Below are 21,468 nucleotides of genomic sequence, written 5' to 3'. Positions count from 1 at the left end.
AAACTTGACACGCAAACACAAATTACCACATCTAGTCCAACTACTCAAAATCTGGCAAGTCTATGTCCTGAAGACACAATTAACAGCAAGTCCCCAGCTTGCATGCCATTCAGATCAGTAAAGTAATTTAAGACTCTACTTGATACATAATATAAATGGTTAGCACAAGCAATAGTTCATAGACATAATCAAGCCATCAGTTTAAAGCAACATAAAGCAGGGTGACAAAGATCCTCATAAAACAATCAGAATTAAGAATAAGAGAGAAAACACAACTTTGCATGTGCACAAGAAGCCAGCCATATATAACTGGCAAGGTATTTTTGAAACACCTAATCGGTGAAAACACCACTTTGTTAGTGTCACAAAGAGACTATTAATAGGATCGTCATGAGTCAGAAACTTCTGTATAGGGTTTGATCTAGGGAAAATCCCAATCCATATCAATGAGCGGTATACATTAAATCTCCCAAAGCCTCGGAGGTTCTGTCCAACTCTATATGCTAGGATGCTAGGACAAACAAAACATAATCCCCATGATAACAAAAGATCGCACGGCATTGAAGCAGAGGACAAGTATACATACTAAATAGACCAACCAGAGATGGAAAGCATCTTTACATGGTTTGTGTGTGTGTGTGGTTAAATATATATATAAACTGCAATGTTGAATCAGTCTGGGGTGCCAAAGATGTTCAATGCATGGGAAGACGAGGAGCACGAGGGCGGACAGGTGTCTTTGACGGGCTTACCCTGGATTTACACAACACCAAAAATCAATTAGATAAAGAAAGCCAAATCATTATACTGCAGAAGTTTTAAAATAAAAAAAGGTGGGGAATGAAAGAGCAAGCAATCAGACCTTATTGGCGAAGAACCCAGAACCACACCGCTACAGTTGAGAGCAGCAATTGCACTTTCAGCCTGCAGGCAGAATAATATATTACATCTATAATTCCATACATTGCAACAATCAATATAGAGGTCAAGGCAAATTGAGAGGTCTTCCTCAAGAAAGTCATTGAATTGTTTAAATATCATCCGGAGCTCGGTTGATTACATTGCAAAAATCAATATACAGGTCAAGGCAAATTGAGACTAAATATTGCATGCGACTTAAAACCCACTTAAATAATCAATTTTATGGTCATTAGCGATAGAAGGCAGGCAGTCACAAAAACAATGAACAACATGACTTGTGCATGTGATCCTTACCACTTTAGTTCTGGTCAATAGCAAATCATTATATTATACCAATAGTACGCCAAAGATAACACACATGCACATATCAATGCAAACATGGGACTATGTTTTTATATTGTAATTTTTAAAATATATTCTCTTATAGGAATATATCACTCCCAAGATCCCCGCATTAAGTGGGACCAGATTGGGTAATGACCCTTTTAAATATAAATCAAAACTCCTAAATGGGATTCAACCTCTGACCTTATTATCCTTCGCCCTTTATTTATGGGTAGGGGAGAAATCATATGGTCCAAAAGCTAAGGGCAAAAGTATCATCTCAGATTAAAAGGTATAAAATAAGCAGAAATAGGGAAACCAACTATACTCAGTGCAACAGGTCATATTTGCCTTGTAAATATCAGAAACAGACTTGATAATCCAGGTTAAGAACAGACAGAAAATAGTACGGTTAATGAGCTTGCTCTTGCTCAAGTTAAGAAATATGGCATTCTTTTAGGTCAATAACATATTAATGTCTATTTAAAGAATTGTGCCACTAGTGTCTAGTGTGCTTGGGACCACAAGAGGGATCACACTATCCAAATTGCATACCATGAGGGCAGTAATGTTTTGAGGTAAACAAAGTATGCTAATAAGCAAGGCAGAGAATATGCACGCCATTGAATTTATTGTAGCCAAAGTGGATTATATCTTGCCAACACATGGATGAAAACTAAGTGAATATGTAGGCCAAAGTATGTTGTTTGTGCACCAACAAATGATTAAGATACTTCAATATTGCACGCACCATTTCATTTTACCTTCAGCTTACCACAATTCTGGACTGATAGCACCAATTAATTTTCAGTGTCAGTCCACCTAATTTATCAAATTCGATTACTCGTATCTTGGTCCGAATTTATTCCCCACTATAATTGCCATAAAGCTCATATAATTTTCATGACGCACAAAGCAACCCATAGTTTTACCCCACTTAGGAGTGGAAACCACCATTTTACTTTTCCATGATATTAATCGCGAAAATTATTTATCACCTGACAAACTTACAGCCAATAATTTTTTGGCAAGAAAAAATATTGGTGCAAACAGAACTATGAATGCATTCCCACAACATCCTTTAGAATCTTCACACCAACTAGAACAAAATGTTCCTCTAAAGATACAAAGGAAAGCCATATCATTTAACATCTAAGAGCACTAGCATCAACTTTTCTTTGACTTTTCCTAAGTTTAGGGCACAAAACTACTTTTTACTTCTCTATAAAAATGTATTTTACAATAACTTCCTTTACCTTTCCTTATACTATTAAAATATTATTTCTTTACAAAATACAAGTTTTCTACCTACCTTCACTTTTTTTCACAAAATCCCAACACAATCCCCAATTAAAGACAAAAGGATAAAAGAGGAGAGAGGAAAGAGAAATGTTTATATTAAAATAATGTATTGAGAACCACTTTTGGTTCCCTATACATTGGGAAACACTGTAGCAACCCTTGAGGATTTGTTAAATGTACGGAATCTGATGTGAGTAGGTTTTTGTGGTTTTTTTTTTTAATTTTCCCTAAACATAAGGGAATGGCATATAGGACATCTACTACTAGTGCTCTAAGTAGAAAATAGCACAAATTATATACTAAAACTGTGAGTAGGTAGAATATTATATACTTATCTTCCTACCTTCTAGAGAACAATCTACCCATCCTACAACATGTTCAAAGCTTAGAATAATAAGATCATCTCAATTAAGAGTTAAGAGTTTACCCTTAAAGATGCATGACTGTTGAACCTTCCTAAAACAGAAATTACCAGTATGGACTACAGACATGCATTTTTTTAGGACAAACAATACAAACTAAATAAAAATAAAAATAGTTAATCACCAATTTCTATTATACCTTGATTTTACTATTGTTGATAAATGGTATACCACTAAATAAGATGCGTAATCCACAAATACTATCGTTGATAAACATTATTCTTGGCTGCTATAATAAAAAGAAAGAATTTTGATCTGTTTTATGAAAAACATTTATCAATTCATTCCCAACAAGACGAAAAGCTTATTATCACTAAATTATAATCCAACCTCAACCACAAGTCTTGCAGAAAATAGTTTGACTCTCACTCCAATCCTAATATAATCAAGATTAATTCAAGGTGAGTAGCAACCAATGTTATCAAGAGCGGTCCTGATGATTTTCTCATCCACATAGCTCAGAACAATCTCTCTCACATCAAAGATAACTATAACTCAATCTAATCTCCTAATCCAAACCACCCCCCCGGCGCATACCTTAGCTATTTTCCTCAACCATTGAGAGGATTTACCCTGCGTTAGGATCTAGAACTAGACATGGGTACAGGACCCTTTACATGTAAGACGCATTGCTCACCATTGCTCATGCAATTTGGGATTCTCATTTTGGCCAACCAGCCATGGAAGCTTTTACTGGGGGGGTGCTCTTGAACCAGTAAATATCGCTTATTCTGGTGTTTATCAGTGGTGGTATACAATTAGTTTACGGACTAATGGAGATTTGGTCATTTAAAAAGCCTCTATTTCTTTACGAACACTTTGCTTAAGCTCCCATTGCTTTTAATGATTAGGGGAAAAACCACATATGGGAATGAAAAAAACCAGCATGCACTAATAAAGAAAAAGAGGCAATTACCATCACAAACTCAACAAAAGCAATACGAGTGGAATGGTGATAGTCCCCTAGTAGCCTCAGGCGATAAACCTGCATCAAAAAAGTTGTCCTCATTAACGCATTCCTTACAACTGATGGTCAAAACATTGAGAATATACAAAAGTTTCAGAATCACGACAGTGATAATCACAAACCTCTCCACAGACCGTTTCAAAAAAGAGTTTGACATCAGCTTGAGAAACCTGCATAAAACAATCCGTACAAATTTGTAATATGGGTTTCTGCAGACCACACCATGGGGCACATTCAATGATAAACTACTGAAAAATCACCTTCTTGTCAATATTTGTACAATAGATAGTTCTTGCACACATCTCACGCTCATCTTCAGTCTGAAATCCGAAGAACTAATCAAATCAACACATACTCATGTAACCATGGATAATGAAAAATGCATTAGTTAAAATAGCTAAGCCCTCTCACCCTTGGCAAAAAAGTTGGATTAACTGGTGCAATAGCTGTTTTAGAAGGCAGCACTCTCACGGGGTAGAATCCAAGCACCGTCCCCGCCAGTTGTAAAGCAGCCCTTGCACCTTCTGCATAACCAACAGAGTAATTGATCGAGTGACCATCACAATTTCATTACCACGCTGGAAACTCTTTAACGATGCACCACAGAACTTCACATTACCTTCATCAGTAAACTCAACAAAAGCAAAACGAAGCACAGAACTGGGGTCACCACATATTCGGCAGTCAACAACCTTCACACATAAAAAGAACTACTTCAAGACCACCATTTCAACCATCCTATCAGAAAACCGTTAGTAGAAAAATAAATCCATTACCTGTCCACAATTGACAAACAGAGCTGCAAGCTGTTCTTCAGTGACCTATGTCCCAAACAACCAACACATCAATCTAACACACTGACACACACACAAACATAAACCCACCAAAGACAGATAACAATGGCAACCAAGAATTGATTCTATACCTGTTGATCAATGTCAGACACATAAACAGTCCTCCGAATTGATTCCTCTCGCTGAGCCAAACTCGTCCTTGTGTTCAACCTCCGTTTCCCTTGATTATAATTCTTCCTCTGAGACAAACACGCACCAAGAAACCTCTACACATAAATGCTAAAACCCAGAATCTTAACATTAAAACCTGAGAAAACAACACCCTCAACTCAACTAAACACAAACACAAGCTTATCGTGCTACAAAAAAACAAATACTCCAAGAAAGCTATCATTTTTAGGCTCTTTGTCCTTCATTTTCTCAAGCACCAAACAAAGGGTCAAGCTCATACATACCCGTCGGCCATTGTTTCCGTTAGCAAAGCCATTCCTGTCGCTCCCGTGTATTACCAAGCTGTTACCGTAAAACCCACCATTGTTAGCCAGTGATGGAGGCACAAACTCCTCGGCCATGGGGTTGAGCTTCGAGAACAGGTCCTGCAATTCCCTCATATCCCGGTTGAAACTCTCGCCGGCGTCCCCATTCATCGACGAATCACCGCCGTTGGATCGGTGGGCCCCGATCTTCACATCGAAGCTCTGCTGGGTCTTAATGTACAGCCCCTGATCGTGATGGGGGTCGATACGGTGTCGCACGAGGCCGTGCCTGGCCTGATCGTGACCGTTGGATGACGGCCCACCACCCGATTCCTGCGACGCCGCCTCGAAGCTCCGGCTAGACGAGCCCACGCTCAGCCCAGCATTTTCAACAACAGCCATTGATTCACTCACACACAGTTCTCTGATCTTTGATCATAAAGAAGAAAACCCAAATTACAAAATTACAAAAATAAGTCAGAAATGTGTTCGAAAAACAAAAACAAAAAAATCAAAGCTTAAAACTTTTAAAAGCTCGAATCTTACTTGGGGATTTTTGTTTTTGTATATTTTGTGGAGGTTTTGTTTTTGGGTTTCGGAGTGATTGTGTGAGGGAGAGAGAGACCGAAGAGGTTCCTCGGATCGAGGTGTGGATCTGCTTCACATCGTCCTAAGAATGGCGACGATTGTTCGACTCAGATACTGCTTTGCTTTGAGAGAGACACAGAGAGAGAAAAAGAGAGAGACTATACTTGGAGGATGGTATGTACTATCCTTCAACATCTACATGTATGCATGTATGTGTGTGTAGATGAGGAAGCTCTGGGTGATGGTAGAATTTTCAACAAAATGTTAATTATCGTTTTTAACTCATTAATAAATCTAAAAGTATTTTAATATTTATAACTCGTAAATATTCTTTAATTATCAAATTTTTCTTGCAAATCACTCTTTAATAATTAATGATCTAAGACATTCAATTATTATAGTTATTCCCAATTTTGCTATAAATATTTTGTTAGTTAATATGTTTTGGGAAGGTTTTTTTATTAAAAAAAAAAATTAAAAACATAAATGTAAAACTTATTTTTGTATTTTTAGTAGTGTTTATGTTTAGATTGTTTGTTAATATTTTGGTTTTGAGAAAAAAAAACAAAAATGTTAACAAACAAAACCAAATTACCCCTAATATTCAAGTAAAAGCATTGTCGTTTACGTCTAACTAACTTTATAAACGTGAATACACATGAATAGTAAGAGTATTTATCTGGCTCAACAAAATAGTTTTTTTAAAAAAAAACAAGTTTAGTTAATTCTTAAGCGAAATTTTTTAAAAAAAATATTTTACATTTAGCTCAACAAACTAGTTAAAGATTTGTTGATCTGCTATTGTAGCTGTAGCTCAACAAATTTTTAATTATTTTAACAATGTCAATAATGATTAAAAAAATATTGTTCTCTCTTCTTTGTAAATAAAAAATAATATTTTAAATGAAAAAAAAAAAGTGAATAACTAAAAAGTTAATTTTTATATACATTATTTTAAAATAAATAAATAACTAAAATAGAAAAATGCAGTTCTTCAACTCAAATTTAGTTAAAGATTTAAATCATTTAATTAAAAAATAACAAAAAAAATTTTAAAATTTGTGTGGAGGAAATATCTTTCAACCCATTTAAAATAGTAATAAATTATTATAAATATTTAAAATGTTAGTCTAAGTTAGTAAATTATTATTAATGATATTAAAAATTTATTGTGCGTTTTAAATGTTTATAAACACTTAAATGAGTTTAGTATATATTTTTTTCAAAAAAATTTCTGTCCTAAAAAAAAAAAAATTAAATATGAAGAATCTACTGGTAAGATCCGTAGCCGGTAGCCCATACCCGTTTTGGATAGACACGAGCGTGAGTAGAGAAGCGTGAAGCCTAGCGCTAGAGCCTAGTGGCAATGTTTCGTGATTTTGAACAGTCGGGTGTCGGGTACCTACGTGGCCCGAAACAAATTAAAAGAGCCGTATTCACAGCAGAAATCAGTCCGTCAACTTTTTTGGCAGCCACTGCCTTTTGGCTTTTCTTTCCCATTTTTATTCTATTTTATTGATATAATCTGCAGCGCTAATCAGTTGAATGCCTTTATTATTAAAAAATAAATAAAATCAAATTGAAAAGCTGAGTGACAATGTCAGATTCCTAAAATGGAATAAGTAAAAAATCATATTTCTATTTTATTTTACTGAAATAATATTACAGATTTTTTTTTTTACATGTCCACATAAAAAAAAATAATAATAATAATTCAAGCTAATGATTTCTGTTTCATGGGGTGTAATTCCCAGTCAATTGAACTAGTTCTTAAAAACACTAATGTGATAGTATTAATCAACCTTTTTGTTAAGAACATAACTATAATATGAGGAGAGGAGGAGACTAAACTAAAACGTTAGCATTTTTTGAGGTAAAAATATTGATTTTGGGAGGTCCATTTCATAAAAATGCATAAAATTTAAAATAAATGTTCAATTTTGTGTGCCATTTCTAAAATTTGGTGGGGCAAAGACCCCTCAAAGGCAGGGTCGGTTCTGCCCCTGGGTAGATCAATCTTTGTTACCAAAAAAAATAAAAATTAAGGATAAACGGGCATTGCTACATTAACCCAACAAAATCAAAATAAGATGGAGTGTAGTATTTAGCATTTATCTTCTCAAATTACCATATTGGTTTGTCTAGGTAAGATTACTATGCCCAAAAATATGTGTTTGCATTATTCGGGCCTTAGAGTTTGTAAAGTTAGGAAAATTTTAAGAACACTCTCATTTTACTCCAATCTTTTATACTCTCTAGCATGACAATTGCCACGTCAAGCTCCCAAAAAATTAAATGACATGTCACTTTCACTTTAGCTTTGAAAAATGCTCGATCTTTGAGGATGGTTACACTATTTCCAAGCTACAAGAGTGGTAGTGACAATTTTTTATATGAAATTTGGTTGCCATGGTCCAACCACCCCCTTGTGTGGTGGGTGAGGGTGGCACCCATCAAGACATAAGGGCAAATTATTTATTTGACGTGACATGCATAAGAAAGTAAAAAATGGGGAGTAAAATAGGAGTCTTCTTAGCATTTACTCGTAAAGTTAATGTGAAATGGACAGGACATGTAGATATTGTTGCACACGTACAAATTGATGTTGGACAAGGGAGACTATTTAGTTCTTGAATGATGTCCACCATTGTTGTCACTAATGAGAATGAAAGATTTATATTGGTTTCATGGCCACGCAGCAATAGTTGTGAAGATGTTGCCAATTGGGCTAAAATGGCATTGTTTAGGGTGCTGATTTTTGGGACATTAACCAAGTAAGCAAAATATGTGGAGAGGAAGGCAAGAAGGTTAACTCCATAAGATCTTCTCTATTTCACATATTTAATATGAGATATATGTTACCATATTATTTAAAATTTTAAATGACATGAGATCAAATACAACAAAATCTTAACGTAAAATATATATATATATATATATATATATATATATATGATCTCTCGATTTCACCTATTTCAAGACTTGAAACCCTAATATACGGACTCGTATCTAATATTTGCATGCCAATTTTTTCATGCCTGAGTTTCACACTCATTTTATATCGGTTGATGTTGAATATTTTAAGTGACTTTTTTCAAAAATAATTGACATAAAAAACTACTTCAAATACCATGTCAGCCAATATCTCACCAATATGAATGAATGCAAAAAGTAGGGTATATATATATATATATATATATATATATATATATATATATATATATATCATTCAAGCAACAACATGAAATAGTACAAGAAAGTATTCTTAATTTGCAAATATTTTATAATTAATAAGCAGTCTTTACTTTTGGGTGAAAGGCAACTCAGCAATTTATGATTTAAATATGGTTGATAAACCCTACAATTACGAAGATGATGATATTGGATAAAAAATTGTTCATGTGTTTTCATTTTCGTTGCCCTCGATTCCTCAACCAATAATGGCGTTATTTCCCATCTTGCTGCGTATGAGGTGCAAATGGAATGTTAAGAAGCTAGCAATTAAAAAAATTAAATAGTACAAGTGAAGATCGAAGAAGCACATTGAACATTATATGGGTTTGCTTCCAAGATGAAGCAATGCATGATTTTGACAAAAACAATACATAATACAAGTAATATATTACCCCCACACCAAAATAAAATAAAAATCTAACATACCAATATTGGGTATGTTTATTATTGTGTTTTGAGTTTTTTTTTTTTTAACTGTTATAATGTAATATAAAGGGGAATATATATATATATATATATATATATATATATATATATATATATATATATATATATATATATATATATATATATTGTGTTTTGACTTTTGATGAGTGTTTTGGGTTTTGGGTTATTTCTAATGTTTCTTAATGTTCAATAATAATTCATGTAAATAAAATAATTATTTAATCAACTAATCATTGATGTTTGGGTGGACAAGCTTAGGATGTTTTTGTTGTACCCTATATTGTAATTTGGTAATGAGACATGTATGTATCTATCTTCCATCTAAGTTGAGATTAAAAAAATAGCATTTCTCTTTGAGAATATAAGTATATTTTGATATGTCCATTGGAATCTATGTTAAGCTCAATAAACCTTAGGACTATGAGCTAACATTAAAACATAATGCAGAAAAGCTTGGAAATGTGCTCAAAAGGTGTTACTAATAAAGGAACAACAGGTTGTAAATATAAACTTATTGACCTAGCTAGCACATAAATTATTTTATATATATGTTGCATGATGTATGCATATATAATGAGATGATTTCATTTATAATACTGAGCTCTACGTGTTTAAATATGTTTATGAAGATGAAACCATGTGACCATGTGTGTTTACATGCTTTAAATGAAAGTATGTTTTCTTGAAGGATAGAAAGAACAAAATTAAAGGATTTATGAAATTTATGGTAGGAATTTTATGGGAAATGTAAGGTTTATGTTATGAATATGTGAGTTTCCTTAGTTTAAGAAAGGTTGTATGCTTGAGAGTTGTATGTTTGATGCCTTCGTTTGAGTAAGGTTGTTTGCTTGATATGTTTTATTCTAAATATGTTATTGTTATTATGTTATTATGCTCTCTATTAAGAGAATGACACTTCAGTTTGAGCCAAAAAAAAAACCGAGTGATATAAAAATACTATATTTTTATCTTTTTATATCCCTCGTCAACAAAAAATCTCTATTTTACCTCGTCTTTTTTTTTTTCTCTTAAAAATAAAAAAGAAAATTCTTAATATACTATGTCACCGCCGCCGCCGCCGCCACACGCCACCCTCAAAAACCCAAATTCCATCTCTGCCTTATTTTTTCATGTGTGAGGTTGAGTTCTTACCTCTTTGTCTTGTTTTTTCATGTGTGAGGTTGAGTTCTTACGAAAAAATTAAAAAGATGAAAAATGAAAGAAGAACGAGAGGATGTGTGGGCCGTGTGGCCACCCTCTTAAAATATTTATATAAAAAGTTGTGAAGTCTTTGAAAAAGAAAATGCGTACGCGTTGTGTTTTAATTTGAGAGATCAAGATAAAAAATAAACCCTATAAACTTCTCAATCCATTACCATGTTAACAAAAGGATGTGACCAATAATTTCAAGTTCCGTCTAAAGGATATTAATATTATCCGAATTAAGATTCTCAACAATTTCTAAGACATGAAGATATAAAGAAAAGATTCAACAATTAATCTCAAATTAGAGTAATGATATAAGTCTTCCTAAAGTCCTTCTAGAGTCATACAAAATGTGATGTGACTTTTAAAATCACTGTTAAATTTGAGATATGATTTATTGACTTTTGATCTATTAGTGATTTTAAAAGCCATATCACATTTTAGATAACTCTAAGAAGACTTATAACATTACTCCTTAAATTAGGTCAAAAGAATATTAATAGTGTCAATTCATAATTCACTAGGATTGTTAAGATATAGTGAAATACGGAAAAGATGTGACAATCGGGAAATTCTATATATATATATATATATATATATATATATATATATGAATCATAAAATGTTATTACAATGTGATATGACTTTTAAAATCATCAATATTAGGGATGTTCAAGCGGATTGGTTATAACATACCCGCCAACCGATAAGTGATTATAACCGATAACCGATAACCGCTAACCGATTTGGAAGTCGGTTATTAAAAGTTGCTAACAGATTAGGGCGGTTGCGGTTAACAGTTTTAGGGGTATGAAAATGCGGTAATAATCGATAACCGCCTTTATCTATATATAATAATATAAATATATATTAATAAATATCAATATTTATTATATTTATATTTGCTTTGCTTCCATTTGATTTGTATTTTGTAATATGTATCCAGATTTGAGATTTGTCTTTTTAATTTTTTTTCATTTGAATTTGGATTAATGGATTTCGGCTATGTTTTTTGGCTAGAATTTATTCAGTTATGTCTTTTTTTTCATCTTTTTTGGAACATTTTGGCCTTAAACTCTTAAAATATGACAAAAAAATAGCAAATTAAAGGCCCAAAACACTTAAAAAGCCCAAAAGTCCATTTAAACAAAAAGCGGTTATTAGATTGAATAACTGCTAACCGGTTATAAAATAACCGATAACCGCCTAGACGGTTGCAGTTATGAAAATGCGGTTATAACCGTTTGAACACCCATAATCAATATATTAATCTCTAATAATGATAATTTTAAATTCAATAATAATTTTAAAAGTCAAGTCATATTTAGGATAATACAAGTCATCATTCTAACATTAGTCCTGACAGTCTCAAGTTAGGGTAAATAATATTAATACTATCCGCATTAAGCTCTTGTAGGATTATTAAAATATAAATATACAACCTCCATAATCATCTAAAATTCTTAAGGTGTGTATAACTACTAGATCTAACGTTATCAAGTTGGGTAATAAACGCCTCCAAGGGATAATTTAATGGGCTAGAGACTACGTTTCATAAAGTAGGAGGTCATTAGTTCAAATATTTATCTCTCATTTCTCTTCCATTGTGCGGACATGTAAAAAAAAAGAAAAGAAGAAAGTAGTCAAATATAAATGATGGTAATAATATTTGAATCACGATGATATAAACCATTATGAGAATGCCGTATATGTCTATCTAATATTTAATATTATATATAATAGCATAAACTATAATGCTAAAAGGAGGATTAAGTCTTCTTAAATATGATATAACTTTTAAAATCACAATTAAATTTAAGATGATCACTATTAAATTTTAATTTATGAGTGATTTTAAAAGCCTCATAATATTTGGGACGACTAAGAGAAAACTAGCATTCCTTATAGCATTACTCATTCCATCAAATATTGTGCCATTAAAATAGTACTTTTGGTTGTTCGGTTGTTTCTAGGTATTTTTTAAGGGAAAAAAAGCTTTAGTGGCGGCGGTGCGATCTTCCGGTAGTTCCTATGGAGGAGAAAAATGACATGTCTTTGGTCGTATAATAAGTGTTCAAAAACGACATATTGTATACTCTTAAAAAAACAATGTTCAATACTATAATATATATCTTATATTCATTCAACAAGCGTGACCAACACTCATAGTTAATCCTTGTATTGATTCTTATTAAATAAAAATATATACATATATATACATATATATAATGCATGGTTAACTAGTATTTTTATTAAAAGATTTTTTTTGTTTATTTTTGTTTAACACGGAATGTATTACTATCGGTAGTACCTGACACCGGACAGTCTCATTTATTTAGCGTAAGAGGCCTTAACGCAAGGTGGGCCGGCTGGTCCAAGCCGAGCCTAAATACACAGTGAGTCAAACCGAGACGGACGCCAAAACAAGCCCACAATCCGAGTTTCCCCAAACTCTCTTTCGGTTCCGCCGATCTGTGCGCGAGAAAGCCGTCTCGTGTGGATAGAAACCGGAATTGGCCGAAGTCTCTCTCTGTATCTCTCAATCGGTATTCATAGCAATCTACAACACATCAACGAGAAATCTCGGGGTTCCATCAGGTACTCACGCGTATTCTATATCTAATATGACTCATTTTACTTAATTTTGGGCGAGAATAGAGGAATTCAAATTTGGGGATAGGTTTATCCGTTTAGGACTTTGAATTGTTGTGCAAATTGGAGGGGCATTAGGGTTAGTGGGGTTTTAGCTGTTATGGGGCGGTCGCACAGGTACCAGAGCACCGACCCACCAGACGACTGGGTTGATGAATCGTGGACCGTGGACTGCTTGTGCGGTGTGAACTTCGACGACGGTGAGGAGATGGTCAATTGCGACGAGTGCGGCGTGTGGGTGCACACGCGGTGCTCGCGTTACGTCAAGGGAGACGATATCTTTGTGTGTGATAAGTGTAAGGGAAAGAATGGTAGTAATAGGAATGATAGTGAGGAGACTGAGGTTGCGCAGTTGTTGGTGGAGCTTCCCACCAAGACGGTGAGAATGGAGAGTGGTGGGTATGGGTCCAATGGGCTGCCGGCTCCAGCACCAGCGCCAGCGCCGAGGCGGCCGTTCAGGCTTTGGACCGATATCCCGATGGAGGAGAGGGTGCATGTGCAGGGGATTCCGGGTGGTGATCCGGGTTTGTTTGGCGGGTTGCCGTCAGTGTGTACGCCGGAGCTGTGGAAGTGCACTGGGTACGTGCCCAAGAAGTTTAATTTTCAGTATAGGGAGTTCCCTTGTTGGGATGAGAAGAAAGAGGGAGATTCTAGGATTGAAGAGGAGAATGAGAACCAGGTTGATAAGGGTGCCGGCGTTTTGTTCTCCTTGTCGAAGGAGAGGGTTTTTGCTGCCCCTGTGGCAGCTTTGGTCGGAATGAGAGGAAGGAGCGACGAAGAAGGTGGGTGTGATAGGAAGGTGGCGCCTTTGAAGGAGATGAAGACGTGGGATAGTGAGGAATTAGATGCTAGACGCGTGCAGAATGGTGGTGTGAAAAAGGAGAGGAGCTTACTTCGACCTTTTGTAGTACAATCGACCAAGCGCAAGAAAGAAGATTGGGGGACATCCAAAGATCGGAGTGGGAAGAAGAAGGCTAGAGCTACTGAGAAAGAGGCAGATGCAAGGAAGAGAGGTTCACATTCTTCTAAAACAGGTGATTTGGTGTACCCTGCAATGCTTTTGGAGTGTGTATATATTTGTGTGTGTGTATGCATAATGTATATTTTATAGTACAAACCAGTGTTATCAATTATTTTCTAGCTTTACATTAATTGCAAAACTTTTGATGGTGCACCACATCTTGCAGCGGTTGACATGCGCTTGTTGACTTCAATTTTTTGTTTTCATTTCTATTACTAGCGTTTACACCCACCAGTGAATTTTATGAAGACAGAGGTCCGAAGTTTATCAAAGATGACATTAAAAGTATTAAGAACAAGAGTTTGAAGGATGCTGTGGTTCCAGAGCATGTACCAGATGGTTATCTTGCAGTAGACAATAATGTTGAAGAGCTTAAAAACAACTTACCTGCTACTAAGCACTCTTCAGAAACCTTACCTTCTGACTTGCCTAGGTGTGTGCTTTCTTCTGGAGCTGTTCTCAAGGAAGAAAAAGATGGCCATCAAGTACCTACAGCGGTTGAGAGTTCTCCAGGAACTGTTGTTGGTGTTGCATCATCATTAGAAAATATTGATGCTGGTGGTGTTCCTGTAAAAGAAGAGGTATGGTTCATTGCTGCTCACTCATATAGTGTAGTAAAAAGTAAATTTCCATCTTGTACTTAGGGTAATTTCGAGTACTTTGTCTGTAATATTGCAAAGCAAGGTAGTCTTGAAATTAGCTTTATATTGCTATACTCCACTGCCCCTACTGCTAAACCATTATTGGCCTATCGCCAATGGTGCAGGTACCACTGCCATTCCCGGTTACCTACATGAGGTAATCACCCAGAATCTGACTGTCCAGAGTGTGTTAGAAGCAAGGCTGTAAACTCTGCAAAATAGAACTTTTACATTAAAGGTTTCCTGATACTGGGTTTAAATTAGGTTTGACAGCCAACATCCTTTAATAGCAAGGGTTTGGAATTTAAAGGGAGCTGGATGATAATGGTCTGGAAGAGTTTTGAAAGTTGAGTTGATGACTAGTTTATGAAAGTTTATGTAATTAAAGCATCATTTATGCTGTGAAGTTAAAGAAAGTCAAAGAAGATGGATAATTTAGAGGTGGAGTGAGGATGACATGGGAGATCAAATCTAGGGTGTTTATGCGATGTTTTTTGAGGGGAGGTTAGTCACAGGCAAGTGGGAATGTGTGCATGCGCTATTGGTAGTACTTAGTTTTAATCATTACTTTGTGACTTTGAATGTATTAATATGTCGCTTATATTAGGTAACACCTGCAAAGCAAGGAAACCAAGTGGATTTGGACCATACCTATTAGACTGCCATTAAATACTGACCCAAAAAAAAGGGGGGAAAAAAAAAAAAGAATAGGACCCCATTCATAAGTGACAAATGTTCAACCGCAATGTTGGCTTAAAACTGTAGTCGAATGAAGCCCAACCCTGTTAATGTTAAAACCAAAATTTTTAACTCTCTAAGCTAGTTATAACTAATACAAGGCTGTGTACATTGAGACCAGAGGTTTTGGCATTGTTCAAGCTGGCTGACAGGCCTGATTGCATCTTCATTAGCTGTCATTCTTAAAAGTTGTATTTTTGTTATTGTAGTGAGAAGTGTATCGTGGAAGCCTCATAAGCAATTGATTGATTCTGGTGATTATTTTTTTCCTTAGAAGTGGGTTCTGAATACAACACACATGTTGTAGTTTTGTTATTGTAGTGAAAAGTGTATCGTGGAAGCCTCATAAGCAATTAATTGATTCTGGTGATTATTTTTTTCCTTAGAAATGGGTGAATACAACACACACACACACATGTTATCTGTGTTCATGTATGCCTTTGTGAGTATGCTTTATATGCTTTTAGACAACCTATTCTTTTGGGATGGTATCTCTTAGAATAGAGATCTATGCTTATCAAAAAAAGAATAGAGATCTATGTCACATTGACTCATGTTTGGTGTTGAGTGCTGTATTTTTTTTTTTTGGGTGTCTGATTTTTCCACTATTCAAATCTTAGGATATGGGATTTACCTAAAAAGGATCCAAATATTGGATACTGGTATGTGGACCTGCCATATCCTGTTTTAAGTAATTGGTAGTATACTTCTAATCACACCTGTTACATGTTTTGCTTAACTAAATTTTATTATGTATCTCGTGATTTAGTGGATGTAGCAACTCTAGTGCAGAAACAACTTTTAACCTTTTTTTTTTAAAGTGAGTAGTCTAGAGTTGTAGTTTTTAGATTCAATTGCTGATGCTTTTTACAGGAATCATTTAATGAAGCCCTGTTTCTTGTACTTAGAAAAATAGGTAAAATAGAAAAGTTTTCCCATGGCAGTAGACTTGGCAGTTATGTATAGCCAGTTCAGCAATGAAAGTTTTATGTTCTTTGCTAACTTTCTATCAAAGGTGTCTATAGCTGGTTGCTTAGCGTGGCATGATGTGGTACTTTGTGATAAAATTTTTTGTCTTCCCCAAAAATATTATTTTTGGGTTGGAAGCAGCCACTGTTGTGTTGACCCAGGTACCTTGGGACAAGTTGCGGGGTCATGTATCACAGATAGGATTGGTTTGTTAGTGTATTAGTGTCTATCAGCGTGTGTGTGGGTACATGTGCTGTGTTTGCGTGTACGTGTTTGTTTGTGTGTGCACATGTGTATGCTCATATTATATGCTTCTAGACTTCAATTTGAGTGATACTTTTGTTTCTTAAAATAGGGAGCTAGCGAGGAAAATGATAACTTAGAAAATAGTGCAGAAGGTTCTGCTAGACCTGTTGTGAAGCCTCCCATTGCAGATCTGGCTAGTACTCCACCAGAAGTTAAGGACAATCAGATTCTTCAAGACTTTAATGGTGACATGTCACTGACCTCTGTACAACCAAGCGTTAAAGTAAAAACTGAAGAAGATGATACAAATTCTAGGGGGATCTTGAATACTCAGTCTTCTCCTCTAGGTGATGCAAAAGATACAGGAATATCTTCTGATCAAATGTCTGAAAATTCTAAAGTGAATGATGCACCTTTAAGCTGTTCGCAATCCAGTGACCATATCCAAGATGCGCAATCGAGTGACCATAAACAAGATGCTGAAAGAAGTTCAGAAGCGGTCAGTGATTACCATATAGATAAATGTGATGAATTATCTGGTGGTCCTTGTCAGCTTAAACGATTGGAGGACTCAGAATGTTCTGTGGCAGTTAAAAAGATTCCTTCCGAAGCCAAACATGTGTTGGGATTTGCTGAAGAGTGTTCAAGATCTGATGTAACTATCTTAAACTCTTCAGCACAACCCAGCCAACATAATATGGTAGTATCTATTGGAAAATCTTCTTCCACTTCATCCACCATTGTGCCGTCCAAATCATCCACTAGTGACGACTTTAAACCTGCAGATACTCAGAATCCAAACCCTATCACTATGCAACGAGCAACATCTGACTGCAATGTTAGAAATAAGAAAGATCGTGCTTCCAGTGATGTGGTCAAGGTTGAAGAAAAGGATGACTTGCCTCGGAATACCGTAAAAGAGCGTCCGAAATCTTCTGAAAATTCTGCTTTGAAAGCATCACACTCGAGCAGGATTTCACATGATTCTGTTCCAAAGCGAACTGTATCAGATTCTAAAGATTCTGTCCTCCACTCATCTTCTAAATCAACTTCAGCACAGAATATTGTTCCTAGTACTGGCTCCGGTGAGTCTGCTGGATCACTGCACCATCAGAAGTCTTTACATGCACAAAATAAGATTCCAGCTTCAGGTCAATTTCAAAGAGTTGAAAAGTTTAACCATGCAAATTTCCCGCCATCATCTAAGATGAATCAGAGCCATGGACCTTCTGGGCATCCTCCAGCTTCAAATTCTCCTGCGATCCTTAGCGATGAAGAGGTGTGAGCAGATGTTTCTCATATTAGAGATTTCACTGGATTTTGTGTTTGATCCATCTGTATTTATCTTATTTTCCTTTTGGTTTTTGGCAGCTTGCTTTACTTCTGCATCAAGAACTCAACAGTTCTCCTAGAGTACCTCGTGTGCCACGCATGCGCAATGCAGGTAGCTTACCTCAGTTGGCTTCTCCAGGTGTGACAAGCATGCTAATAAAGCGTTCATCTAGTTCTGGAGGAAAGGACCACAGTTCGGTAAGATGTGTGGTGTTTTTGAACTTTGAAATTTAATGAAAAATATAAAGCACTCTCTTCTTTCTACGTAGTTGAAGTCTTTGTCAACATGAATAGTTAACGTGAGGGTGGCTCTGGTAATTGATCTTATTATTGATACATTTTATAGGTTTCTAGAAGAAAATACAAGGATACATCCAAAGATGGATTCCGGAGTTCTCGAGAGATTGATGATGAAGCTAAAAAGATGGACAGAGTGCCATCTTCTCCTGATCGGAGGAGACAAGACGTAGTGCATAAGGCGGATGCTTCTACCAAGAAGGAGGAGAATGGATCCCCAACAGGGTTGCTTTCTGTTAAGAAGAATATCCCTTCCGCCTCCACAACTACAAACAGTGGCCCATCTTCCTCCACTGAGGCTAATGAACGCAATTTGTCTTCTATTCGCAATTCACCTAGGAATACCTCTGATGATGATACAGGGGCAGTTGGGGGTCCTGTTCATCGCACTTTACCAGGTAGCTGCCTGTTGGGGGGGTATTATATTTTCATCAAGTGTTTTGGAAATCTCTATTTCAATAGGATCAATATAAAAAGAAAAGCATCTTCTCCTATTTCTTTTTTATTTTTGTGCAGTTTTCTTTTCGTTGTTCTCTCATCCTTTATATCTATATGTAGGCTTGATCAATGAGATTATGAGCAAAGGCAGGCGCATGACTTATGAGGAACTCTGTAATGCTGTCCTGCCGGTATGTCACTTCTATTGCTGGCTAATTTTCTATGTATTTGTTAGTTTGCCTTTGTCAATTTAGAAGAAAATTAATTCCCATTCTTCCTCCACAGCACTGGCATAACTTGAGGAAGCATAATGGAGAGCGTTATGCATATTCAAGTCATTCTCAGGCTGTTCTTGATTGCCTGAGGAACCGTCATGAATGGGCCCAGTTGGTTGATCGTGGTCCCAAGGTATGCATGAATTTTTTTTTTTTTTTTTTTTTAATAAGTAATTAAAATATCATTAAAAACAAAAAGCTAAAAGTGCTACTCAGGTACACATGGAGTATACAAGAAAAACACCTAGCTAGGGTATGCATGGAGAATTCTTTCAACAGTATTTAATATCCTGTGTGTGTGGAGTGCTTAATTAAAATCTGTCATCAATGCCACTGTTGAAACCACTAGTTTAATGGGAAAATTGTAACCCAAACTTTTAGTAAATGATGAAACTTGTTGTAAAATGGCCTAATTGGCTTTCACCAGTGCTTTAATGGTAGTGACTGAAACTAATGAGCAAATTTGGATCCTGAATGTCCATTAGTTGTTAGCTTTGCATGTCATCTATTTGCAAGAAATTTTATTCCCCTGAAAATTACAACATGGCTGCAACTATTTTAGTGATACCTTGTAGTGTAGGTGGTAAAAACCGAGCTTCCCATGTGGCCTTTGTGGTTAGGTCAGGATTTATGCTCTTCTAAGGCTGGCTTAGCTTGGTAATAATGATGATAATTTTAAGAGTCTCAAGAAGTGTTGGGAGAGACAATGGAGTGGGTAAAATCAGGGAGTTAAGTGTGGAAATTTTGATGTAAGCAGGTTCGAAGTAGTTTAAAAGTTTGTCTGGACTATAGTTAAGTAGTTTTGATTCCTAATACCTTATATATGAAAGTATAATTCAGTAGACTTACACTCTGTCAAAACTCTTCTGCTTTGCTGCTTGGCTTCTTGATGATTTTATTGCCTGAATTTATCTGCACTCAGTATCATTTCTCTAAATTTGAGTGTACTCTATTTTGTACTAGACAAATTCAAGCAGGAAAAGGCGTAAGTCAGATGCTGATGAATCAGAGGATAATGAATATGGCAAAAGCAGATCTACGAAGGAGGTAGAAGGTAAGAGCCTCGACTCACAAAGAGAAGAGTTTCCCAAGGGCAAGCGAAAAGCACGAAAACGCAGGCGATTGTCTCTCCAAGGGAGGGGAATAAAGGATGTGAGAAAGTCGAGGAAGGCTGATTTGCTCACTGATGATGATGTTGGACCATTTTCTGATTCTAGCGAGGAGAGTATGTTCAGCGAGGATGAGATTCAGGGAGGTGGGGCATGTCCTGCAGGGAGTGAGGCCTCTGCTAGTTTAGATGATACAGGGACCTTGTAATTCTAGATTACTAAACATTTAAAAAAAAAAAAAAAAATTCTAGATTGTTTAACGTTTGGTCTTTCTGCTGATTTCAAGGGTGGTTCTTGAGGTGGCGACGACTGTGTTGGATGGCCAGACAACCTGTCGGCGAGAGCAGTCCAGCATCGTCAATGTAAATTTGTAGTGACAGAGCTGGCTATATTGAGCCACCATTGTCTTATGGCCTCAAAAGGATGATGGAGGTCCATGTAGAGACCTATGATGATATCTCAGTCAGAGCGCTCTTCCACCCTGTTGTAGTTGATGACTTTTGTGGCCAGTGTTAGTGTTGCTGGGCAAGGGCAAGGGCAAAGTGCTGGGTAGATACTTGGTGCCAAATTTGATGTGATTAATGTATATTTATGTACATATGACTTGTATTCTGTGACCCATATCCTAGAAGCATTTTTGTTTTTAGTAGATTTTCTGAAATTTAGAAAAGCAGTATGGTATCTATCAGCTATTGTGTTGGTGAAAAACTCTTTTCTTTTTTTTTTTTTTTTTTTTTTTCTTTTCTTGTTTGTTAAGCTAAGCTCGAAGCACTGTTTGTTAACCCTTTTGTTTTTCTTCAACAAACAATTTAAAAGTAGAAATTATTCTTCGAAGCACAAAAAGTAGTTTCCGTCTTTATTTTTAGGGAATCTGCCAATCGCAATTCGCAAGCTTTAGTTTATCTTACTTTTACATGGCTCTGACTGGCTCTGGCTGGTCATGAAATTTCTTTTCTTGTTAGTTACGTCAAGTCGTCAAGTGATCGATCAACTTCTTTGTGGTGTGAGCAGCCTGGATTTTCTTTTCTCTTCTTTTTCTTTTCTTGTTGGTTACGTAATATTGCATTAC

At 35.7% G+C, this 21,468-nt stretch overlaps 2 protein-coding genes across 2 annotated transcripts; one reads left to right on the top strand and one right to left on the bottom strand.

Annotated features, from left to right (window-relative positions):
* Positions 1-222: 222 nt before the first annotated feature.
* On the bottom strand, positions 223-5,992 carry CID11 (CTC-interacting domain 11). Its single transcript, XM_059588515.2, has 11 exons — positions 5,753-5,992; positions 5,186-5,635; positions 4,862-4,969; positions 4,713-4,757; positions 4,556-4,628; positions 4,348-4,460; positions 4,197-4,256; positions 4,059-4,106; positions 3,886-3,954; positions 863-924; positions 223-753 (listed from the first exon to the last, which is right to left on the bottom strand). Exons 2-11 carry the CDS (start codon positions 5,606-5,608, stop codon positions 696-698), a joined length of 1,059 nt encoding a protein of 352 aa, XP_059444498.1. The 5' UTR covers positions 5,609-5,635; positions 5,753-5,992; the 3' UTR covers positions 223-695.
* A 7,106-nt stretch (positions 5,993-13,098) lies between these two features.
* Positions 13,099-21,087, top strand: LOC132176338 (RING/FYVE/PHD zinc finger superfamily protein). The gene is made up of 8 exons (XM_059588516.2): positions 13,099-14,367; positions 14,574-14,935; positions 17,058-18,227; positions 18,320-18,478; positions 18,627-18,975; positions 19,136-19,206; positions 19,301-19,423; positions 20,254-21,087. Exons 1-8 carry the CDS (start codon positions 13,434-13,436, stop codon positions 20,605-20,607), a joined length of 3,522 nt encoding a protein of 1,173 aa, XP_059444499.2. The 5' UTR covers positions 13,099-13,433; the 3' UTR covers positions 20,608-21,087.
* Positions 21,088-21,468: the final 381 nt, after the last annotated feature.

The sequence above is a fragment of the Corylus avellana genome, chromosome 3, assembly GCF_965113065.1.
Source record: "Corylus avellana chromosome 3, dhCorAvel1.hap1.2, whole genome shotgun sequence".
NCBI classification, from domain to species: Eukaryota; Viridiplantae; Streptophyta; class Magnoliopsida; order Fagales; family Betulaceae; genus Corylus; species Corylus avellana.
This window is presented reverse-complemented; position numbering and strand designations above follow the sequence as displayed.